This window comes from Coptis chinensis, chromosome 2 (genome assembly GCF_015680905.1).
Source record: "Coptis chinensis isolate HL-2020 chromosome 2, ASM1568090v1, whole genome shotgun sequence".
Lineage (NCBI taxonomy): Eukaryota > Viridiplantae > Streptophyta > Magnoliopsida > Ranunculales > Ranunculaceae > Coptis > Coptis chinensis.
The window spans coordinates 62,077,000-62,098,155 of record NC_141457.1 but is presented as its reverse complement, the minus strand read 5'-3'; the positions used below and the strand labels follow the sequence as shown (position 1 = coordinate 62,098,155).

The 21,156-nt window shown below is 33.6% G+C and overlaps 2 protein-coding genes across 3 annotated transcripts; one reads left to right on the top strand and one right to left on the bottom strand.

Annotated features, from left to right (window-relative positions):
* Window positions 1–10,422: 10,422 nt before the first annotated feature.
* Window positions 10,423–12,065, top strand: LOC147517012 (large ribosomal subunit protein eL22z-like). The gene is made up of 2 exons (XM_086589449.1): window positions 10,423–10,713; window positions 11,809–12,065. The coding sequence occupies exons 1-2, from the start codon at window positions 10,490–10,492 to the stop codon at window positions 11,951–11,953; spliced, it is 369 nt and encodes a 122-aa protein (XP_086445575.1). The 5' UTR covers window positions 10,423–10,489; the 3' UTR covers window positions 11,954–12,065.
* A 1,004-nt stretch (window positions 12,066–13,069) lies between these two features.
* LOC147517011 (blue-light photoreceptor PHR2-like) lies at window positions 13,070–17,219 on the bottom strand. Of its 2 annotated transcripts, none has more exons than XM_086589447.1 (4): window positions 16,092–17,219; window positions 14,326–14,555; window positions 13,995–14,075; window positions 13,070–13,486 (listed from the first exon to the last, which is right to left on the bottom strand). In XM_086589447.1, exons 1-4 carry the CDS (start codon window positions 17,070–17,072, stop codon window positions 13,396–13,398), a joined length of 1,383 nt encoding a protein of 460 aa, XP_086445573.1. In that variant the 5' UTR covers window positions 17,073–17,219; the 3' UTR covers window positions 13,070–13,395. The 2 variants fall into 2 exon arrangements, with proteins under 2 accessions (XP_086445573.1, XP_086445574.1); XM_086589448.1 differs by having other exon boundaries at window positions 13,995–14,072; window positions 16,092–17,198.
* Between the last annotated feature and the right edge of the window lie 3,937 nt (window positions 17,220–21,156).

Below are 21,156 nucleotides of genomic sequence, written 5' to 3'. Positions count from 1 at the left end.
AACCTGATGCAAATGCATTGAACTAACCTCAAAGAATAATTAACTATAAAATCGGGAAATTGGAAACTGGATGCAACTGCATTGAACTAACCTCAAAGAATAATTAATGAGAATCAGAAACTAGATGCAAATGCATCGAACTAACCTAAAAAATAATTAACAATTTTGATACAAATACATCGAACTAACCTCAAATAATAATTAACGGAAAATCACAAACTGGATGCAACTGAATTGAACTAATCACAAAGAATTATTAATGAGAAATCGGTCGGAAACTGGATGCAAATGCATTGAACTAACCTCAAAAAATAACAAACATGAAATCGGCCTAAGACTAGATGCAAAGGCATTGAACTAATCTCAAAGAATAATTAAAGAAAAATCAGAAACATGATACAAATGCAATGTACTAACATCAAAGAATAATTAACGGGAAATTGGAAACTGGATGCAAATGCATGGAATTAACCTATTAATGGGAAATCGGAAACTGGATGCAACTGCATCGAGCTAACCTCAAAGAATAATTAACGGAAAATCGGAAACTGGATGCAAATGCATCGAACTAAACTCTAAGAATAATTAACGGAAAATCAAAAACTGAATATAAATGCATCGAACTAACCTCAAAGAATAATTAACGGAAAATCGGAAGCTAGATACATTCAAAAAATAATTAACAGGAAATTGGAAACTAGATGCAAATGTATTAAACTAACCTCAAAATATATTTGTATTATATATAGTGGGAATGTCTCAACAAATATAGTTTTGCATTTAAAATGGTGTTTATTATATCTCTTTTCATATATATGATTGATAATGTTTTTCTATTCAAGTAGTTTCAATATGATATTCGCTTCATTGGGCATTCTTACAAAACTTTTATCAAACTTCTATTCTTAAACAGTAGCAAAAAGTTGAAGAATTTAATCAAAAGTGTGTTATTTATTTTCATGGAGAGTAGGGTTTTCACGTTATAAGAAATTTGGATGTGTAATCAACACAATATTCACATCTCATAGCTCTAGTTGCATAAATAGTTGCAATTATTTCTCAGAGTAATTTACATAATGACACCCGTTTGTAGGACGGGTTCGAAAGCTAGTCTAGTCTATAATAGCAATAACAAATTCTCCGCTATGCCAATACTTTGTTATTGTCGTCAAGTTCACATTTCTCATCTATTATACTTTTTGATAGTTTGTAAGTTTGTTTCTTACAAACCAATTCCAACAAACAAAATAAATGGTGGATGCCACCTCAAATAGCTTGACTACCATGATATTGTTTTGGACAAGCTAATACAATGCCTCCCTTGAACTTCTAGGCCACAATAATTTTGTCAATAGTCTCACAAATTTACATAAAAAAAAGACTGTCACAATTTAGAGAAAATATGAGTAATAATCAATAAAATAAATAGTGATTGGAATAATACCACACAAATATACCTCATTTTAAATTTACAAATCCCCAAATAGACAAACTTAATCACTATGCCCGCCCCATTGAGTTTAACAAAACCAGGAGTTGGTGATTCATTGACACAGATGACATCACATACCTGATTTCATACAAAACATAATAGAACTAAGTTTACCAAAAATTATATCAATACTCAAAACATAAGAAAATTAAAATCTACAATATAAGCAAAAAAATATGCATATAAATACCAGAGCGAGCAAAGTCCAGCATATATAAGCATTATTGCATAAGTATATATGGCAAAGTGAATAAGTTTTGTGTAGATTTAACGCGTCTGATATGTAGAAAAAAAAATGGATCTACATTATGAAGATTAGTTTTATATTTTTCTTTGACTATAAATCAAAATCGATTTGTGAACCACATTTAACAATTAACAAACAACAAATAGGGGAAAACATTACTAAAAGAGTAAAATATAAGTATTGTTATTTAACAAAGAAGTATAAACAAGCAAAACAAGTATAAAACTAACATAGGCAAGAGAAACACTCCTAAGGTCAACAAACCACCTGCAAAGAAAACAATAAGCACCTCACAACTATTAATAGAGGAGGAACTCGACGAGTTGAAACGTTACCTAAGACGTCAAAAGGTGTGGTCAAGTATTTGATGTTCATTACTAGGGTTTGGGTTTGGTTGTGTTTGATGGCTTCAAAAGGTATTTGAAAACTCCACTCCCCAATCAAAGCAAGTTCTTGCACATTTTTCTAAGGTACACTTATTAGTACATGCCTGTTGCATTGTTGCTGATAGCATCTTAGCAATTACCTCCAAAGTTACAACAATTAGTCTCTACCACCAACATTATGAAGATAACTCAAAATTCTAAGTGTACTGTGTACTCCAAAAAAAAAGAAAAAAAAAGAACTTAAAGAAAAACAAACACTACTATATGAAGGGCTTTTTGTGCCCTTTTTTAAGTGACACAAGAAGTCACTTGTCTCACTTTTGAAATTAATTCTGAAGTGACCTAACAACTCCCGACACATAAAGTTCAAACAAAAGTGATACACAAGTCTTACTAAATGTATCACTTTCTGTTAATAAAATAACACTTAAGAATAGCTTTTTGTGTCATTTTTAAGAAAGAGCATCACATGGTTTGTCAAAAACGACACATTAAGTGTACTAGTTGTGTCACTTAGACCAGAGCATGACATAAGTATGTGAAAAACGTCACAAAAGCCCCCCACTTCTTGTGTCACTTTTGGATAGGGGTGTGCAAAAATCCACCATACCCGATAGAACCGACCCAACTCGAACCAAGTCATACGGGTCGGTTATCCATTAATATCAGTTCAGTTCGGTTTTATAATTTGCAAAACCGATTATGTCGGTTCAGTTGTCAGTTGAATTTGTAAAATTCAAAAATAACTGACCCGACCACCCGCACATGTGTACATATACTATCTATATACTAAAGCAGAGACCTTTAAAGGAGGATTTTCTCTCTCCTATGTGGCACTATAATATGAGAGTTAGTATTTTCTCTATCCTATGTGGCACTCTAATATGAAAGATATTATTTTCTAATTAATAGCCTACAATCCCACGTACATGGAATCTCTCTGGAGAGTTTGAGTGTATTTCTAATTCTTATATTTAGAGAGTTTGAATGTATTTTCAATTCTTATATATTTTATCAAATAAAAAAATTTGCTAAAAAATAGAATCAAACACTTTTAATGTTCAAATTCTTATATATTTGATCAAATAAAAAAAATTGCTAAAAAAAATAGGTGATTTGTAGAAACTAATTCCCTATTACAAATCATACAATTTTAGTGTCTATGATAAAACACCGACTTATTTAGAAATTATCCTTAACACGGCCTCAAAACATAGTTAAAAACAATTTTACAAAAAATAACATCACAAAATATATAATAGAAAATAAAAAAAAAATAACGACAAAGCAATAATGACAAATATTTTAAAATATATATAATACTGAATGAAACTAACGTCAAAAAACAATTAATGGGGAACCAAAAACTGGATGCAAATGCATTGAACTAATCTCAAATAATATTTAACAGAAAATCAGAAACTGGATGTAAATGCAAGCATTAAACTAATCTTAAAAAATAATTAATAGAAAATCAAAATATGAATACAACTGCATTAAACTAACCCCAAAGAATAATTAACAGAAAATCAAAACTTGGGTGCAAATACATCAAACTAACATCAAAAAATAATTGTCGAAAAATCATAAACTGGAGGCAAATGCACTGAGCTAGCCCTCAAAGATTAAATTAACGGGAAATCGAAAACTAGATGTAACGTGCTGCATTGAACTAACCTCAAAGAAAAATTAATTATAAATTGGAAACATAATGCAAATGCGTGGAACTAATCTCAAAAATAATTAACGGGAAATCGGAAACCGGATGCAACTGCACTGAACTAATCTCAAAAAATAAACCAGATGCAAAACCTCAAGAAATAATTAACGGGAAATCAGAAATTGAATGCAAACTCATTGAACTAACCTCAAACAATAATTAACGAGAAATCGGAAACTTAATGCAACTGCATTGAACTGATCTCAAAAAATAAATAACGGGAATTGGAAATTGGATGCAACTACATTGAACTAACCTCAAAATATAAATAATGGAAAATCAGAAACTGAATGCAAATGCATTGAACTAACCTCAAAACATAGTTGGGTTATATGTTGTGGGAATGTCTCGATAAGTACAGTTTTGCATTTAAAATGGTGTTTATCTTATCTCTTTCCGTATGATTGGGAACTCCTTGTTATTCAAGTAGCTTCAATATATATGAACTTCACCTTATTAGGCAATCTCATACAACTTCAATCAAACTTCTATTATTAAATAGCAAAATGAAGTTGGCTTTGTATTCATTTCTATTATTGTTAATGGAGGACTACACCTTCTAGTTCTTGAATAAAAACTTCTGTTTTCCTTAGGTAATTAGTTGGTTTTGTATTCATTTCTTCTTTCTATCTCTTTTTATTTATCTTACTTGTAGTTTTAATCAAATCCTAGGATCATGAGCTAAAACTCTCCCAAGGGGAGGGTTAATGATGCTCATGTGAGAATCAGGCTACAAATTTAGGATTCCAAAATCACTACTTAAAAAACTTAGGTTCTATTTTTTATCCTGTCCCAAAATGACAGAGATTGACAAATATCTGATCAACTATTGTAAAGTAGAACTAGGAGTTGGAATGATATTTCAGAGATGAAATATCATTTCAATTGCACATGCTAGCATGATATGTTTAGAGATATGTATATTATGTTAGGGATTTGAGATGGCAGTGACCTGTTTCTAAAAGACTTGTAGCTAGGCCTTGCATGAGTAGGATTAATCCTTCCCTATCTTTCTCTCTCTTTCATTTAACTACAAAACAAACTTACAAATTTTAGATAACTTGTGTTAAAAAAAAAATCTATCTATCAAATCCTTCTCACTTAGTTCTCCAAGGTGTAGATTTCAGTTGTGATCGTTTAGATTCTTGTCTTAGAAGTTGGAACGAAATCCCTACTCGAACTAGATTGACATTCTAAAAGAAAAACAGTGAGTAAGGAATTATTGAGTTTTAGCACGTAGTAAGTAAATTTCTAAAAACACTGAAAAGTGCTAAGATCATATACAAGCTAGATCAAGTTTAAGATAATTTCATTTGAAAATTACGGATTAATATTCTAAACAACAAAGTAAAGAGGCTATCTCAATTTAATCCCTTAGTTTCTAAGTACTTATGCACCATAATCGTTCCTCATTAATGTATTTTGGTTTATTTTCAATAAAAATATATTCTGATTCGAAAATTTGCCGCTAAATCACCATAAATCTAAGAAAACTATTATACAAACTAAATCGAGTTTAAGATAATTTTATTTGAAAATTACGGATTAATATTCTAAACCACAAAGTGAATATGCTATATCAATTTGATCCCTTAGTTTCCAAGTACTTATGCACCATAATCGTTGCTCATTAATGTAGTTTGGTTTATTTTCAGTAAAAATATATTCTGATTCAAAAATTTACCGCTAAATCACCATAAATCTAATAAAACTATTATACAAGCTAGATCGAGTTTAAGATAATTCTATTTGAAAATTACATATTAATATCCTAAACCACAAAGAGAAGGGACTATCTCAATTTGATCCATTAGTTTTCAAGTACTTATGCACCATAATCGCTAGTCATTAAACGTATTTCGGTTTATTTTTAATAAAAATATATTCTGATTCGAAAATTTGTGTAAGACATTTTGTAAAGCCTTTTCAGCACACAAAATATTTAATAGATCTCGGGCGTATGCCCGGGTCCAAAATCTAGTATACCATGAAATATGAATAAAAGAAACTAACGTCAATGTCAACTTTTTGCACTCGTGTGTTTGTCACCACATGTCCACTCTTTTCAATTCACTTTTTGACCACAATCCAACCCAAATTTAAAATAAAACATAATTCCCCTTATGCCCCCGTATATAACCCTTATAACCTTCATCACTTTCACTTCTAATCTAGCCGCCACCAGTTCATCACCATTAACAAATCTCTACTTTCCTTTATCTCTCTCTTTTCTAGTTCATCTATTTCATCTTTTTTTTTTCTCTTTATCTCATTTATTTTTATTTTTCTCTATCTAATTTTAACTGTGTTCGGTCTACAAGTTGAGAGAATTTAATTTAATTTTCGAAATTCATCAAGAGAATTGGCAGCACATATTTGTCGAGTCCGTTCAGTTGATATCGGTTAAAACCGTCAAACAATCGGTTCGGATCGGATATCGGTTAGATTAGAAATTGGTCGGTTCGGTTTCAGGTCGGTTAAATCTAAAACATCGGTTCGGTTCTTGTAGCACAGAAACAGACAAGATCGGTTTGGTGGTCGGATATACTCCAAAACCGACCCGTGCACACCCCTACTTTTGGGAATCAACTCAATGTAACTCGTATGAAAAAGAAAAAAAAAAGGTGACAGTGTCACTTTTAATAGATATTATGTCACTTTTTCTAAAAGTGAGATAAATGAGCATAATTTTTTTTTAAAACCTTTTCTCATTTTTGTATTCGATCATATTAATTTCTCAATCTGCATCATATACGTCATAACCAAAATCCAATTAACCTGCTTTATGACAGAAATAACATCCACATACATTTATCAAAACATCACAACCAAAATCGCTTTAACCTGCTTTATGATATGGAAACAACATCCACTCGGAAAAAAAGAAACAACATTCAAAACAATTAATTTCTATTGATTTCATGGATCAGACCTAGTATCTATCATCCAGTTTGACTCCCAACAAAATAAGTCATTCCAATACCAAAATAAGCACAATAAAACAAAACAAACAAAAAACTATATGACGCCAACTAACGCTATCCTAGCCATATCTTAGCTTGTTGTGCGCACTTCCAATTCAACACCAAACAACCTAGCTGCCATATATTTATCTGTTAATCGATCCATGCATCTGCATCATGAAGTCCTCATTCCACTATGACTAATATATAAAATAAAAAAACAAGTGAATCAAGAAGGGTATATTGCACAAGTAAGAAAAAAAAATCAATAAGAAAAGTATATATACATGCATAAAGAAAGGGAAAATATGGAAGCCCACTTATCCAAATTAACTACTTAGATAAATTGTTGGATAAAGTCGATAAATTCAAGACGAGGTTCATCTATTTCAGTGGTGTAACTCTTCTTGCTAGAGAACATACTCCAAATACCTTTTCAACGAAAAATATATTATAAATATCATGAAAATGAATAATGTAGGCAATGCATTGCCTACCATATTTACACATGCACCAATTTATAAGCTATCTAAGACTATATGAAAAATAATGCTAATTTACAGTCATATTCTTTTTGAGTGGTGGACCAGGATCCTCCACTAAATCTCGCATAAAGCGCTATACATAATATATTCGCATACAATCCCCTCTTGTTGTTGTGGGCACTACACATAATTAATTAACACTTGCATTAACACATGTATATACACAAATTGGAAGATACTTTGTATTTTATTCCAAAGAAACTAAGCTTATTGTCACATATATAGTTTCAATTTGGATTTGGATTCATCTTTCTCTTTTTTTTGGACATATTTGATGTATTGATCACACTGAAAATGTATTTGTTTCATTCTCATTATTTTCAAGATAGAATCAAATATATAATGAAAAATACAATAAATAAAGACTACAACATCAAGAGGATCCATGCCCAAACAGACTCTACAAATGTGCTATCTTTAATAAAAAATGAGAAGCAACCAACTGCATGCATGATTCTTACAATCTTTTGAACTACATCCCTTGTGGCATCATCAACATATTCACCACTTTTGTCTTGTCGAGCTAAATGCCACAAAAGCGATCTATCATCTTCATCAATAGGTATTCCAGCTGCTCTCTATTATCAATTACAAATAACCAAACCAACCAAGCAATATTAGATTACCTACGTTGGTTTTATCTTACAAACTTAAATATAACATCTACTTACCATCTTATCGACAAAGCCATCATAACCTAATTTGCTTAGTCGATAGTTATACTTGTTCATGTTTCTTCTTTCCAATTGAATATAACTTGCTTAGTTCCTAACAACCCAAATGAAAATACTATATATATTAGTTTATCACACCTTAATAAAATTATAAAGTTATTAGAAATGAAAATTCAAAGGAAATGACAAATATATACCTGGAACTCTTTCGATAACCTTATTTTTACAAATTTCTCCCAATCTTGCTTCTTAACATTCGGATAGATTTTTGGTCATTAGATCAGGGTCATCTATGTAAGGTACAACAAAATATTTTGTGCAATAATTCTTAAATTTCCGCCACATCTTACTACATTGCTGCAATCTTTTTTTATTAAACTTAATTAGGATCTATCTCAAAATTTTCCTACAAATAACCAAGGCAGAGATGAGTCTGCATGAATGAGAAAAGTATATATATATATATACAGGTTGGCTCTAAAGCGGACTGATAAAATGCGGACGTGAACGGACTCAAACACAAAAAAGAAATCTCACGTGCCTCCTTCTTTATTACACTTTCTCTTACCAAATTATAAATAAGAACTGGGTCCCACGGACCAAAAATGAAACTATTTCAATTTCTCTTTCCGCCTCCCTCTTCTCTTTCACTCCACTTTCTTTTATTTTATGTATTTCTTTCCTCCTCTCCCCATTGTCTTTTTCTTCTTCTCCATGCTCTCGACGCCTTGTGAGAAGTTCAATACACCACAATTTTATCTCTCTATATATTTGAATATTCAAGACCTTTATTTTATTTTTTTTCATTTGGGTTGAATCTGAATCCAATTTCGTTTGGAAAACAACTTCAATTCTAAATACCAAATTGTGGGGAGGAGGGATGTTTATTTCTCTGATAGCACATTGCATCTTCTAATAAATTAATATATTCTATTAAAGCAATGACATATCTTATCAACAGTTCAACACAAATAAGACATGAAATATTGATGACATAGTGTTGCTTTAATATCAATCAACTTGTAGAGACGAACTTGTGTGGACATATATTTCGAAGTATTAATCGCTGGTGTATCACTCTAATAACTTGTGGAATTGTGTTGTGGAGTAATTCACAAATTTACTACATGATTCCAGGGTGGGAATGAATTGTTAACCAGTTGTAGAGTAAATTCACTGGTTAACTTGTGGAATTGTGTTGTGGAGTAATTCACAAATTTACTACATGATTCCAGGGTGGGAATGAATTGTTAACCAGTTGTAGAGTAAATTCACTGGTAGCACAAAAAAGAGTATAATGGTTTAGGAATCAATTATTTATGTGTTGTTCTCTCTTTCTTCCTAGCGGCGTCATCAATCCTATCTTATCCAGTACGTGTTAATTTTTATTTTATATATACACTATGCACGAAATTGGTAATTGAAATTCAAAAGTTCGAGTGATCAATGCAACTTCAAGTCTGGGTTGCTCTTATTAACTGGTTTTTATTTATTTATCTGGGTATGGTGTTTGTCAAATCAAAGAAATGACACCTACAGGACTTGATTATTCAAGAATTTTCAAGCTTGTATAAATCAATGGGTAGTTGGTAGTGTTGTTACTTGCTAAGAATAAGAAAGCAAATAACGACTTTGCATTTTGCAGCATAAGATTTCTTATTTCAAGAGAAGACAGAACACGTGAAAAGAGTGAGAGCAGGAGGTAGAAGTGTTTTTCACTTGTTTCCTTTAGCTACACTTGCTAGTTTAATACGAGAGGGGGAGAGAGGGAGAGTTATATAAATTCAACATAAAATTCAAAATTGTAGTCGTAAAATAAGTAGTAATTGTTTCATTCTAACATAAACTTTTATAAAAATAAATAATAACATTTGTAAAAATATAGCCCACAAGAATTAAACAAAACTCATAAATTTTTGGGTTAACTAATATTACCCCCTCTCACTAGATGAGTCAATTAAAAAAGTCAACTTGGGTTGACCGTGTTGGTCATCTAGTGGGGGATAATACTCGTTGACCCTAAATTTTTTTGTAAGGTTAGCTATATACCATATATTTTTATGTTTTAATGATTGTTATGAGTTTATGACTCTCTGTATCAGACTTAGGTAGAGAACCATTAGAAAAAAAGATAATCTCAATTTAATTATGCGAACAAAAAAAGAAACACACGTGATTCCAACTGACCATTAACATTGTTGAAACATCAGTTGAACCAATGGCATGTGAATTTTTACAAATTGGTATATCATGAACTGGAGAATTCCCCCCCATGCTTTACAAATTTGTAACTGTTACCTAGGCCAGTAGAAAAACTTTTGTAAAGATTTGGGGTGCCCCATTGGAGATGTGGGGTGCCTTGAAAAAACAAAAACCCTAGTAGTAGTAATAAAACAAAGTATTATAAACCCCAAAAGGCGTTTCTTTCTTTCTCGCGGCGCTTGAAAAACTGTGTAGTGAAGATGACGAGTGGAGGTGGAGTGGGAGGCAACAAGAGTGGAAAGAAGAAAACAGCAACGTTCGTTATTGACTGTGGGAAACCGGTGGAAGATAAGATAATGGACATTGCATCACTGGAAAAGTTTCTACAAGAGAGGATTAAAGTTGGTGCACTTGGTGACGTTGTTAGTATTGCACGTCACAGGAACAAAATCTCTGTTACTTCTGACACCAACTTCTCCAAGCGGTACGTACGTACGTCTGTGTTTTAACTGCCTTCAATACGACTGTTAAAAAAATTTACAATAACTACCTATGTTTATATTCCATGATGCCCCTAGAATACTGTGCAGATGGGACTTGGGAGTCTTTAGTCACTGTTTTTCCAAATTGGAGATCCCAGGTTGATCGCTTTATATAAATGGTGGAGAGCGTGGTAGGTGTTTAGCATAGCCATTGTTCTTAGGTAGAAGGTCAGAGTTTACTTCAGGATGTCCACTGGAGGCAGCTATAGTCTACAGAATCTCTGGTCCTCTGATGAGTTCGGATGGGGTGCACTTTGAGAGGGAGAAATGCATTTTAAGACTTGGTTATGCGAAGCAGGAGACAGCGTGGATGCGGGTCCAAGGAAGCAATAGCTTTCACTACGGGGAAACATGTCTTTCAGTATTGTTGAAGGGAGGGTATAGTGGTTTAAGCTAAGTGATATACTCCAGGGGCATTATTACATCTGCTACTAGCTTTTGTAGGTACTACTGATCATATTCTTTAACAATAAGAGGAGTGTCCGCTGTGAAGAATGAAGAATGACTGCCCGGTCCATGTTTAGTATTTGCATATATTTACACGGCCTATTATATTGCAGACAATATGAGATAGTTATTCGTTACCCTGATTAATTTATGACTTTCTGGGGCTTGTCTGTGCATGTGTCTCCCTGCCCCTTATCTGTTTTCTTGCTTAGACGGCAGGATCGACCATTTGCTTATCAAATTTAGTATATATTTTTCTGAGCATTTACCCGGGCACATATTTGTTTTCATTCGCAATCTTTATATTGTCAAGATGAAGTTCAGTTTCCGATCAGTAAGCATGGGATTTTTTCTTTGCTTTACTGATGTGTTGGAGACCTTTGTTGGCAATATATGCTACTGTGCAGGCATCGGAATTTTGACATGGTTTGTTTTGCAAAGTTTTCAAATCTTCTGTAGACTTTTGAGAGTGTTCGTCTATACTACTTTTTGTTCCGTTCTGTCTGGCTTTCAAGTGCTGCTGAATTAGCTTCTAAGTATACATTGTCATTGGAAACTGGGAATTAATTACTATTTCTTTTGTTGTTCAGGTATCTGAAGTACCTAACAAAGAAGTACTTGAAGAAACACAATGTAAGAGACTGGCTTCGTGTGATTGCTTCCAACAAAGAACGTAATGTTTATGAGCTGCGGTACTTCAACATTGCTGAGAATGAGGGGGAAGAGGAAGATTGAGATGGATAGGACTTGTTTAAAATTTTCTCTGGTTTAGGTTCATCTTTGTACTTACTTTGGAACTTGATTCTTTTCACAGCTGTGGTTTTATTTTAACTAATAGTTGATAGTGCGGATTCTTGTATCAAGTAATTTATGCACGACTTTTAAATTTTGCAATTTGTTACATTTTTTATTTCAAGATACATCGACTGCTATACATTTTCCCTTGGATTGTAGACACAGTCAAACTTATTCCCTTGCAACAAAGTAGGAGTTTGATTTTATTACCAGCAAGAAGATTGTAGCAATCAATCAGAAGATGGATATTTTCATTTCCAATTAATGCAACAATGAAGTTCTGTTTTGTGGAACTTGTTGACGAGAAACAATCTATATCCGTCTTCCTACAATCCTACTATCTCCATTAAAGGGTTCCCACTTAAATCTCCATAAGATCCCGCAGTTTCTGGAAGTACTACATGCTTTTGGAGGTATTAGAACTTGGTGCATAATGATTGTAGAAGCTTGAATGTCCTGATCACAAACAACTGCAGAGCAAATCATATTACCAGTGTGGGGTGTGTGGGGGGGGTGTAAAGAAAGGGAGAAACCATTTTGAAATGATCGTCATTTTCTCAAAATTTAAAAGTAAAAACAATTTCTGACACATGAGTGACCAGTTTTATTTAGGATATTACAACATACAACTTACAAGTGAGCAATTCTAAGCATGGACCAAAATATCACCGATATATCCGATATATCACCGATATATATCGGTATTTTAGTACACCGATATCGATATTTTCGATATATATCTATCGAATATAGAACTTTTTTTTCCCGATATATATCAGAATTTCCAATATAACGATATATATCAACCGATATATACAATATAAATTATTGACTTTGACCGATATTGTTGACTTTGACCAAATATTGTTGACTTTGACTTATATATTATCGATATTTCCGATATAATAGACGATATTTCCGATATATCGACATACAAAACAAAATTTTGACTAGTCACAAAAAAAATGGATATATCCGATATATATCGGTTTTTGGGTACACCGATATATTCATCGATATCAATATTTTGGGCCTTGATTCTAAGCACAGTTGGCCTTGTAAAAGTACACCAGAAGGCATATATTACAAAGTTGAGAACTACCGATTCATTTTGCATTCCATGCATCGGTTTATTCAACCAAAAACACAAAGAGAATCCCATGCATAGGAGAAACTTTTCCTATGAACTGAAAACTAGAGGCCAATACTCAACAGCTGGATCTTCCCAAAAACGGGTCTTTCACCCTCTACATTCTAGGTACATCTAGAACATCAAAAGAGAAAGAAATCACCTCTTAAATGAAAATCAAAAAAAGAAACTATGCAAAGAAAAAGAAACTTGCATAGTAGCCATTAATTTCATTTCACTTCCATAGAAAAACCTAACAGGCAAGGGCAAGGGAGCCTGTTGAAGCTGTTGCTGGAGCACTCTCAAGCATTTTCTTCGGTGAGCTGCATTTCTTGGTGATGAATCTGAAACAAGCACGATGTGAAACCGAAGCGGCAGTCATTAGTATGGGAAGAAAAGTCAACACGCGGCAGTCATTAGTATATGTCCTTTGAAAAACATAACAAAAGATGAGATGAAATGGATGTCTAGCTATTTTGAACTGACCACCACGTATCCCCTTAACATTCATGGTTTGGACACAGAAGAACAATATATGACTCAGAAGAGCTTATAACATAATATTGATGGATATGATATGATAATTAGATTGGAATAAATCAGCAATGGGAAATCTCCAAGGCAGATATCCATATTTATGTTTTACCATCTGAAAGTAAATTACTTGATCTTACTGCTGTTGGTAAACTATGATAAGCACAGGAGAGTTCATTAAGAAAATGATAACTAGAACACTGCTCAATAGAAGTGCTCGTGGCTGTTCTTAGAGGAGAGAGCTTTTAGTCTACTCACAGATGGGAAGGGTAAAACAGCCTCTAGCTAGTTTAAGTGGCATAACTGAATTATACATACCTGAAGAAATCCCTCCATAACAACTCAAACATCAACCAGTTCATTCCACCAGCTGATGGGCCATTACCATCTACTTTCCTGCTTCAGGTAGCAAATTGTTCAAGAAATGTGTTAGAATGTAGGATATATGTAAAGGGTATTTATGTAATGTCCATACTGATTATTATTTAGGTGTATGGTACTTATAGAAGAATGTAATAGTTAGGGTGTACTGAATTCAAAAAGGCTTTCAGACTTAAGAAAATGATAACTCAAATCTAATTCAAAAATATATGAGAGAGCTCTTGAAACAGGAGCATCTTTTAGATCAAAGATGTATAATGAGCCATACCTGGCGGCAGATTTCTTTATTTCATCAAACATGAAACGAGGAGATAGGCATCCTGTGGCTAGCCATGGAGAGATTTTGCAGGAGAAATTCGCCCCAAACATGCTGCCTTGGCCGCCGTCCTTATTTAAATTGGTTGGTTGCGCCAAACATTCAGCAGCAAACTTTTTGAGCCTCTGCAGTGCTTCAGTTTCCCCTCCCACAAGAGAAGCATTGGTAGTAAGTTCTCCATCCTGTGTGAAAAAAATAGCTTTAACATCAAGGATACTATATCAACTATTAGCTACGTAACATGGACACTTCCTATTCTGAAAATAGTCCATGTTGGACACATAGACACACGGACACTCATGCTTGAGACACAGACACATTATGGATACGATTTCAAACTCGGGTTTCTTCTATACTATAAAAGACTAACAAAATAATCTATTAATATATTTACAACTCGATATAATATGCCACTTAATTTCATAGTTATTTGTTTGTAAGGAGGTGTTTTTTAAGCTCTAGAGCTCCATAATCAGTTGTGTAACTAAAGAATAGTAAAAGTTTTCTTTTTAATTAGCTGTGTCTCCGTGTCCTATTCATACAGGTCCCCGTGTCAGATACTGAAAAGCGAATCTGTGTCAATGTGACTTAGACTATTAGCAGACAAATTGAGAGAGAAATTCTTAGCATGAAATGTACTTGAAAATCTTCTTTGGCAGGCATGAACTAATCAAATTAGTATGAGAAACCAATAGAGCATTCGACGTGGCTGAAATTGCTCCTATAACAGTTTGGAATGAGAAACCAATCTAAATTATTAAAAAAATCACTAGCGAACATCTCAACAAGATACATTGGTTTATCTTTTTCATACAGGCTTCTGGTAAGTGGTAACTGAAAGTAAGGAGGAAATAAATAACAATATATAGACACAACAATTGATGCTTTGAAGTCAAACCAATGCAGAATCTCTTCACTAAATGAGGCAAGCGATAACCTACATAAAATGAATAGTCGCTTCTATCTTTGAAATCTTAAGTGAAGTTTTATTATTTATTTTTTTCAATCACTGGCGTATATTTAATCATATGACAAACATCGATGTACTATCTATAAAAAATGGCGGAGTATCAATTCGCTGTTACAAAGATTTGAGTATACATATACGCTCCAATACCAATTCAGGAAACAGAAATGGTTAAAGACATGGCTTCTTATGCTCGTGTTTGCCTCAAGGGTTAAAACTTACTCTATTCTACTAAAATCTATGCTTCCAGCAGCAAAATTCAACACAAACACATCATATCCAGAACAAAATTAAGTAAGATTTTCTTAACGGACATGTGAAATTGCTCGGGTCGATATGAATGGCGCTCTTATTTTGAAATGTCAACTAAAGTTTTATTTCCAAAGGCTGATATGTATATACTGTTTTTCATCCACACAAGTAGATGCGAAGAAACATTAATGTACTAACAATAAAAAAGGGTGGATTATCACTTGGCAATTTACAGTTTTACACTGATTTGTGTATATAGCATATCTCTGAATAAAATTTACTAACATAATTTGCACTTCTTAAGGCCTAAAACTAATTAATTTCTAGTAAAATCTAGGCTTTCATCAACAAAATTCAACTAAACCACATATATCCAGAACAATTTTAAGCAATTTGGTTTTAAAAACACACAAGAAGCAATAAGCTTGCAGTATTTCTAAGAAAGAGGAAATCCAATTAAAAATAGAATGGAACATAAATACATTAATTCTCATCGAACCTGAGCAGCCGTTGCAACTGGCCTGAGACCCAAATCCAACAATGTCGGTATCTCTCCAAGTTCAACATCCCCTCTTGTCGGCAACCCTTTCAACTGATCCAACCCATCAATAGTCTTCCTAATCTCTGACTTCTTCGCCTTCTCCTTAAACATATTATAATTCGTCGGCATATCGTCCAACTTAAATGGTAAATCATCAACATGATGCAATGTACTACCCCAAAAATACTTAACTTCCACCCCTTCTTCTTTCACCGCCTTTTCAACCTTCTCCTCTTCTCTCACCTCATCTTTGGAAACTTCCCTATGTACAAACACTCCATCAGCTCCAACTTCCTTAACTAACTCAACCAACACATTTTCAGGCTTCCCAATTCTAACAACAAGATTAGAGCCTCTACTTTTAAGACTATTCCTAAGATCAAAAACCGAGTTTATCAAAAATGTAGCTCTATGAGACCCAATCTTATTAAACCCGGAGGACGACTTACCATAATCCTGAGGATTGAAACAATAAACAGGAAGTACAGACATGGAGTCATTGTTAGCTGAGTTAAGACACTCATTGTCATGAACACGAAGATCGTTACGAAACCATACAATGGAACAACGACGAATAGCAGGTATGTTTTTGGGGTGTGGGGAATGATGTGGGGTGTTAAAAAGTGGTATTTGAAGTGGGGAAGAAGAGATAGTGTGTTTTAAGGATGGTTTATTGTGTGGAGTGAAGGTGGAAGTGAGTGAAAGTGTGGAGAGTGAGGAAATTTGTGAAGGGATTTTGAGTTTGTTGGGGAAAGGAGAAAATGAGGATGGGTTTGAGTGGAGATGAGGTGGAGGAGAGAGAGTGGTGGATAGGGAGAGAGAGATGAAGAGTGGGAATGGTAAGGGTGAGGGTACAACTGGAATTTCATCTTTGGGGTTTGGGTTTTCTTGTTCTGCATCAGTTGGATTGAGAGTGGAGATTTTGAGGTTTTGTTCCATTTTTTTTGGGTTTCAGAAGAGTTGTGATGCTTGAATGTAGATTATATTATATATGGACAGTCTTAAATAGTGGATGTTCTGTTGTTCACCAAAGCCTCAGCAGAAGCGTCCAAACTGCACACTTCAAATTCACCACTGCTATACTATTCCATGCAAACTTTATAGGCTTAAAAATGAAATGGTATACTACTATACTTCAGCAGTTTAGCATTAGTGTAATTTTTGTGAATGACTCGAGGGACATACTTATGTCCATTAATCTCTTCTTCTTTTTTTTTGGGTTTTTTTTAGACATACCCCTTATTTATTATTGTATTGGTACTCGCTATGGCACTTTCTATTTTGGGTTGGGAAGACTCCAAAAAAAAATAATAATAAAAAAAAAAAAATTATTACAAGTTTGTCATTGTCTAAAAAACATGTTTTGTGTTGAGCCCCCCTACATCAAGAGTAAGGGCCTGTTTGTTAAATTTTAACTAATGGGAAAAAAAGGAAAGGAAATGAGTGGTCCATTATGGAATGGAAACAGTTTTAAAATTGTGTTTGTTTGGTAAACTGTGGAAAGGAAAGTAAAACTGGAAAAAAAAATAATTCTGTTTGTTATATAAAAAAAAACTGTGGAAAGGAAAAGAGAGTTGGAAACGGACATGAACACTGAATGTTCATACTCTTGTTGGACTATGAATATTTAGTGTTCATACCATTGAATTATGAATAGTAAATGTTCATACCTGACCTTACAATGTCGTGCACAACTTATACATTGTCGTATATAAACTTTCTTTGTTATATAGTGTCGTGCACAGCTTATACATTGTCGTATATAAGTTTTACGAATAGATATGATACTATAATTGTCATACTTATATATTATGTCACTTTTTACAACATACATCTGCAGACTACTCAAACCTTCTGTTCGGAAACATAGAGCCGAACAGAACCATTTCTGCATATAACAACTTAAGTTACATATCTCTAACTACCATACTACAGTATATAATATATTTTTATGTTAGAATCCCCCCTGTAATATGTAAAACTATTTGAGATACCCCCCTGTAAAACTCTATAACAGTTAAATTATCACATCCGTTGGTTAGATCAATAGTGCTGCTTAAATGATTACGTGGACAATTAATCCACGTTGCCAAACTCCTCAAATGACACAAGGGGGTATCTTAAAAAAAAGTTCTCAAATAGGGGGGTATCTCAAATTGACCCTGTTACCTAACAATTTTCTTTAAACTCATAGTTTCTGCGAAAAAAAATTTGGCATGACCGATATTTTGGGCACATATATCATACATGACACCTGTAAAAAGAAATTTAGCATATAGAATAAAAAAAAAAGAAGACATAAACTACCTTATTTTATCAACACTCGTAAAGTATAAACAAGCTTTCCTACACCTGCAAACAACACACATGCATAATATCATAAAACTACCACAACCATGTACCCCATAGTGCATTTAGAAAACAACAACAAAAGACTAGGTTTAAATTCTCAAAACATCCACAACACTTCAAATAAACATAAAAAAATGCATCTAAAACCCCAAGAGAAGACTTAAGAACCCATCAAGTTAATTTTCAGCAAGCTTCTTCAATAACCAAATAGCACGCATGTCGGTATCCATCTTGAGAAAAAATATCTTCAGGTTTTCAGCACCATCCTTTGAAAATAACTCCTTAGCCGCAATCTTTTGGGGAACATCCAACCCATCAATTTCATAAATGGTTGTGCCCCCCAGTGGCGGAGTCAGAAATTTGTTCCAGGGTGAGCCAGTGAGCACTAAACGTTTTCAACTCAAGTCAACTTGTGTGTACACAACTACAGGAGCTTAGTTTGTTTTATTTTAGTTAAACATTATTCATCAATGTATATAAATATTTTTTGTAAACAAACACTTTTTAATTTATTTTGTCAATATTTGAAAATAAAAAAATTATGTTAATATATTTAGGTAAGGGGAGGGATAGACTCACTCCGATCCCATTAGAGCCACCAGCTCCCGAGCCACTCCCAAAATGTACAAGGCCATATCCCATCCTACCAGTTAAATTAAGAGCTCATATTTTGTAGATATGATCTTCCCACCATGAATAACATGCCCACTAAATTTTGGCTCATTCAAATATATCTAACTTATCAAATGTTATTATGAAATCGGAAAATTCTAGACTATTAGATAAACGTTTAAAATTGAACACTAGTTTTCGTAAGGTTAGACATATCCAAATAGGATGAAATTTTGTGGGCATGCTATCCATTGTGAGAATATCATATCCACAAAAAATAAAGTCTTAATTCAATTTGTAAGCCGATAGAGTGGCTCGGGAGTGGTTCTAATGGGAGTGGGTCTATCTCTCCTTTTTAGGTAATGGAGATTTCCTAATTCATAAATAGTGTTGAATTGGGTTACAACCCACAACTAATAGCAACTAGTTAATCTAGTTTAGCCTTAGTAAATTGGACTAAATAAGATTTTTAGTATTTATATTTATTAATAAGTCATATGTCTTTTGTTTTCCATCAATCATGACTTGTCACTTGTTGTAAATTCTACATGACTTCTAACAATTAAACTTAAAGGACCATGGAATCAGATATGAGAGGCTTCTATATCATTAACCATCTTTTCAGGTACAGTATTTCTAATGTGAGTACTTTGCTGAGTCCGATGAATCCATCAGCCTAACAAAAGAAATATTACCTTTACCAAATAACCCCTCATAGTTTACTTTTTTACAACTAATTAAAGCTCTTATTCAATTCAATGGCACAAAATGAAAATTCAAAGTATAATAGGAGCAAATAATGTTATCAGTTTTGCTGACTACCTACTCAAAGTTTTTTTGCCAAATTTCAGGGTGAGCCAGGGCGTATCCTGGGCCCCCTGGCTCCGCCACTGGTGCCCCTTCTCTAATGTCTTACAAGTATTACCATTTAGAGGGTGTAGAACTGTATAAATTTGTGCTAAAAGTCTCCATTTGTTTTATGTAGTGATCCTACCATGAATCATATCTCCAAGGACGACGAAGAATGGCTTAGAAATACATGTTCTGACAGTTTTAGGTGTGAAGAAATGGATGAATCAAATGTTTTTATGGTGGATAGTGAAAATGATGAAGTTACAGACACCAAGGATACATCCGTGAGTAGGCCAGAGGTTGATAAACTTTATGAAGAAGACAAAACAACTTTTTATTCTTTGCAGTTCAAAACTTTGGAGGAGGCATACAAACTTTATAATGATTATGCCAAGGTAGTGGGCTTTAGTGTTCGTAAGGATACTTTGAGAGTTCGTAAAAATGGTGATCGTGTTAAGTAGAGATTTTTGTGCTCAGCTGCAAGTGAACAAGATCCAAAGCATCTCATACCGAGGTAACACAAAAGAGCACCCAAAGCAATCACTCAATTTAAATGTGAAGCTCGTTTTGAGGCTGGTTATGATTTCCAAGCAAAGTTGTGGATTGTGAAAGATTTTGTTGGGGATCACACACATTCACTTGTGCCGTATCCAAGCTCGATGTTCGGTTGATCATATAGAAAAGTGCCTTAACATGATTTGGAATATACTAGGACTCTGAATGGTGTGGGTATTCGTCATTGCAAAATAATGGATATCTTTGTTCATAGAGCTAGAGATTTCTCAAATGTTGGCTTTCTGAAGAAAGACTTGTATAATAAATTGGGGTATGATAGGAGAATTTGTTGTATTGATGGCGATGCCAACACTCTGCTGGGTTACATGGATAGCAAGACAAAGGCAGATCTTTTCTTTCACCATAATTACCAATTAAATGAGAGCGGGTAGCTAGTTCGGCTGTTTTGGGTAGATTCCACCTCACATGTAGATTATAATTGCTTTGGTGATTTGTTATTATTTGATTCAACATACAGGAGCAATCAATACAAGATTCCGATTGTAGTGTTTGCTGGGATCAACAACCATCGACAGACATTAATTTTTGGTTTTACATTGATGACAAGTGAGACGGTGGAGTCTTATAAATGGGTATTACAATCATTTATTGATGCAATGTATAGAGAACACCCAAAATCTGTGATTATTGA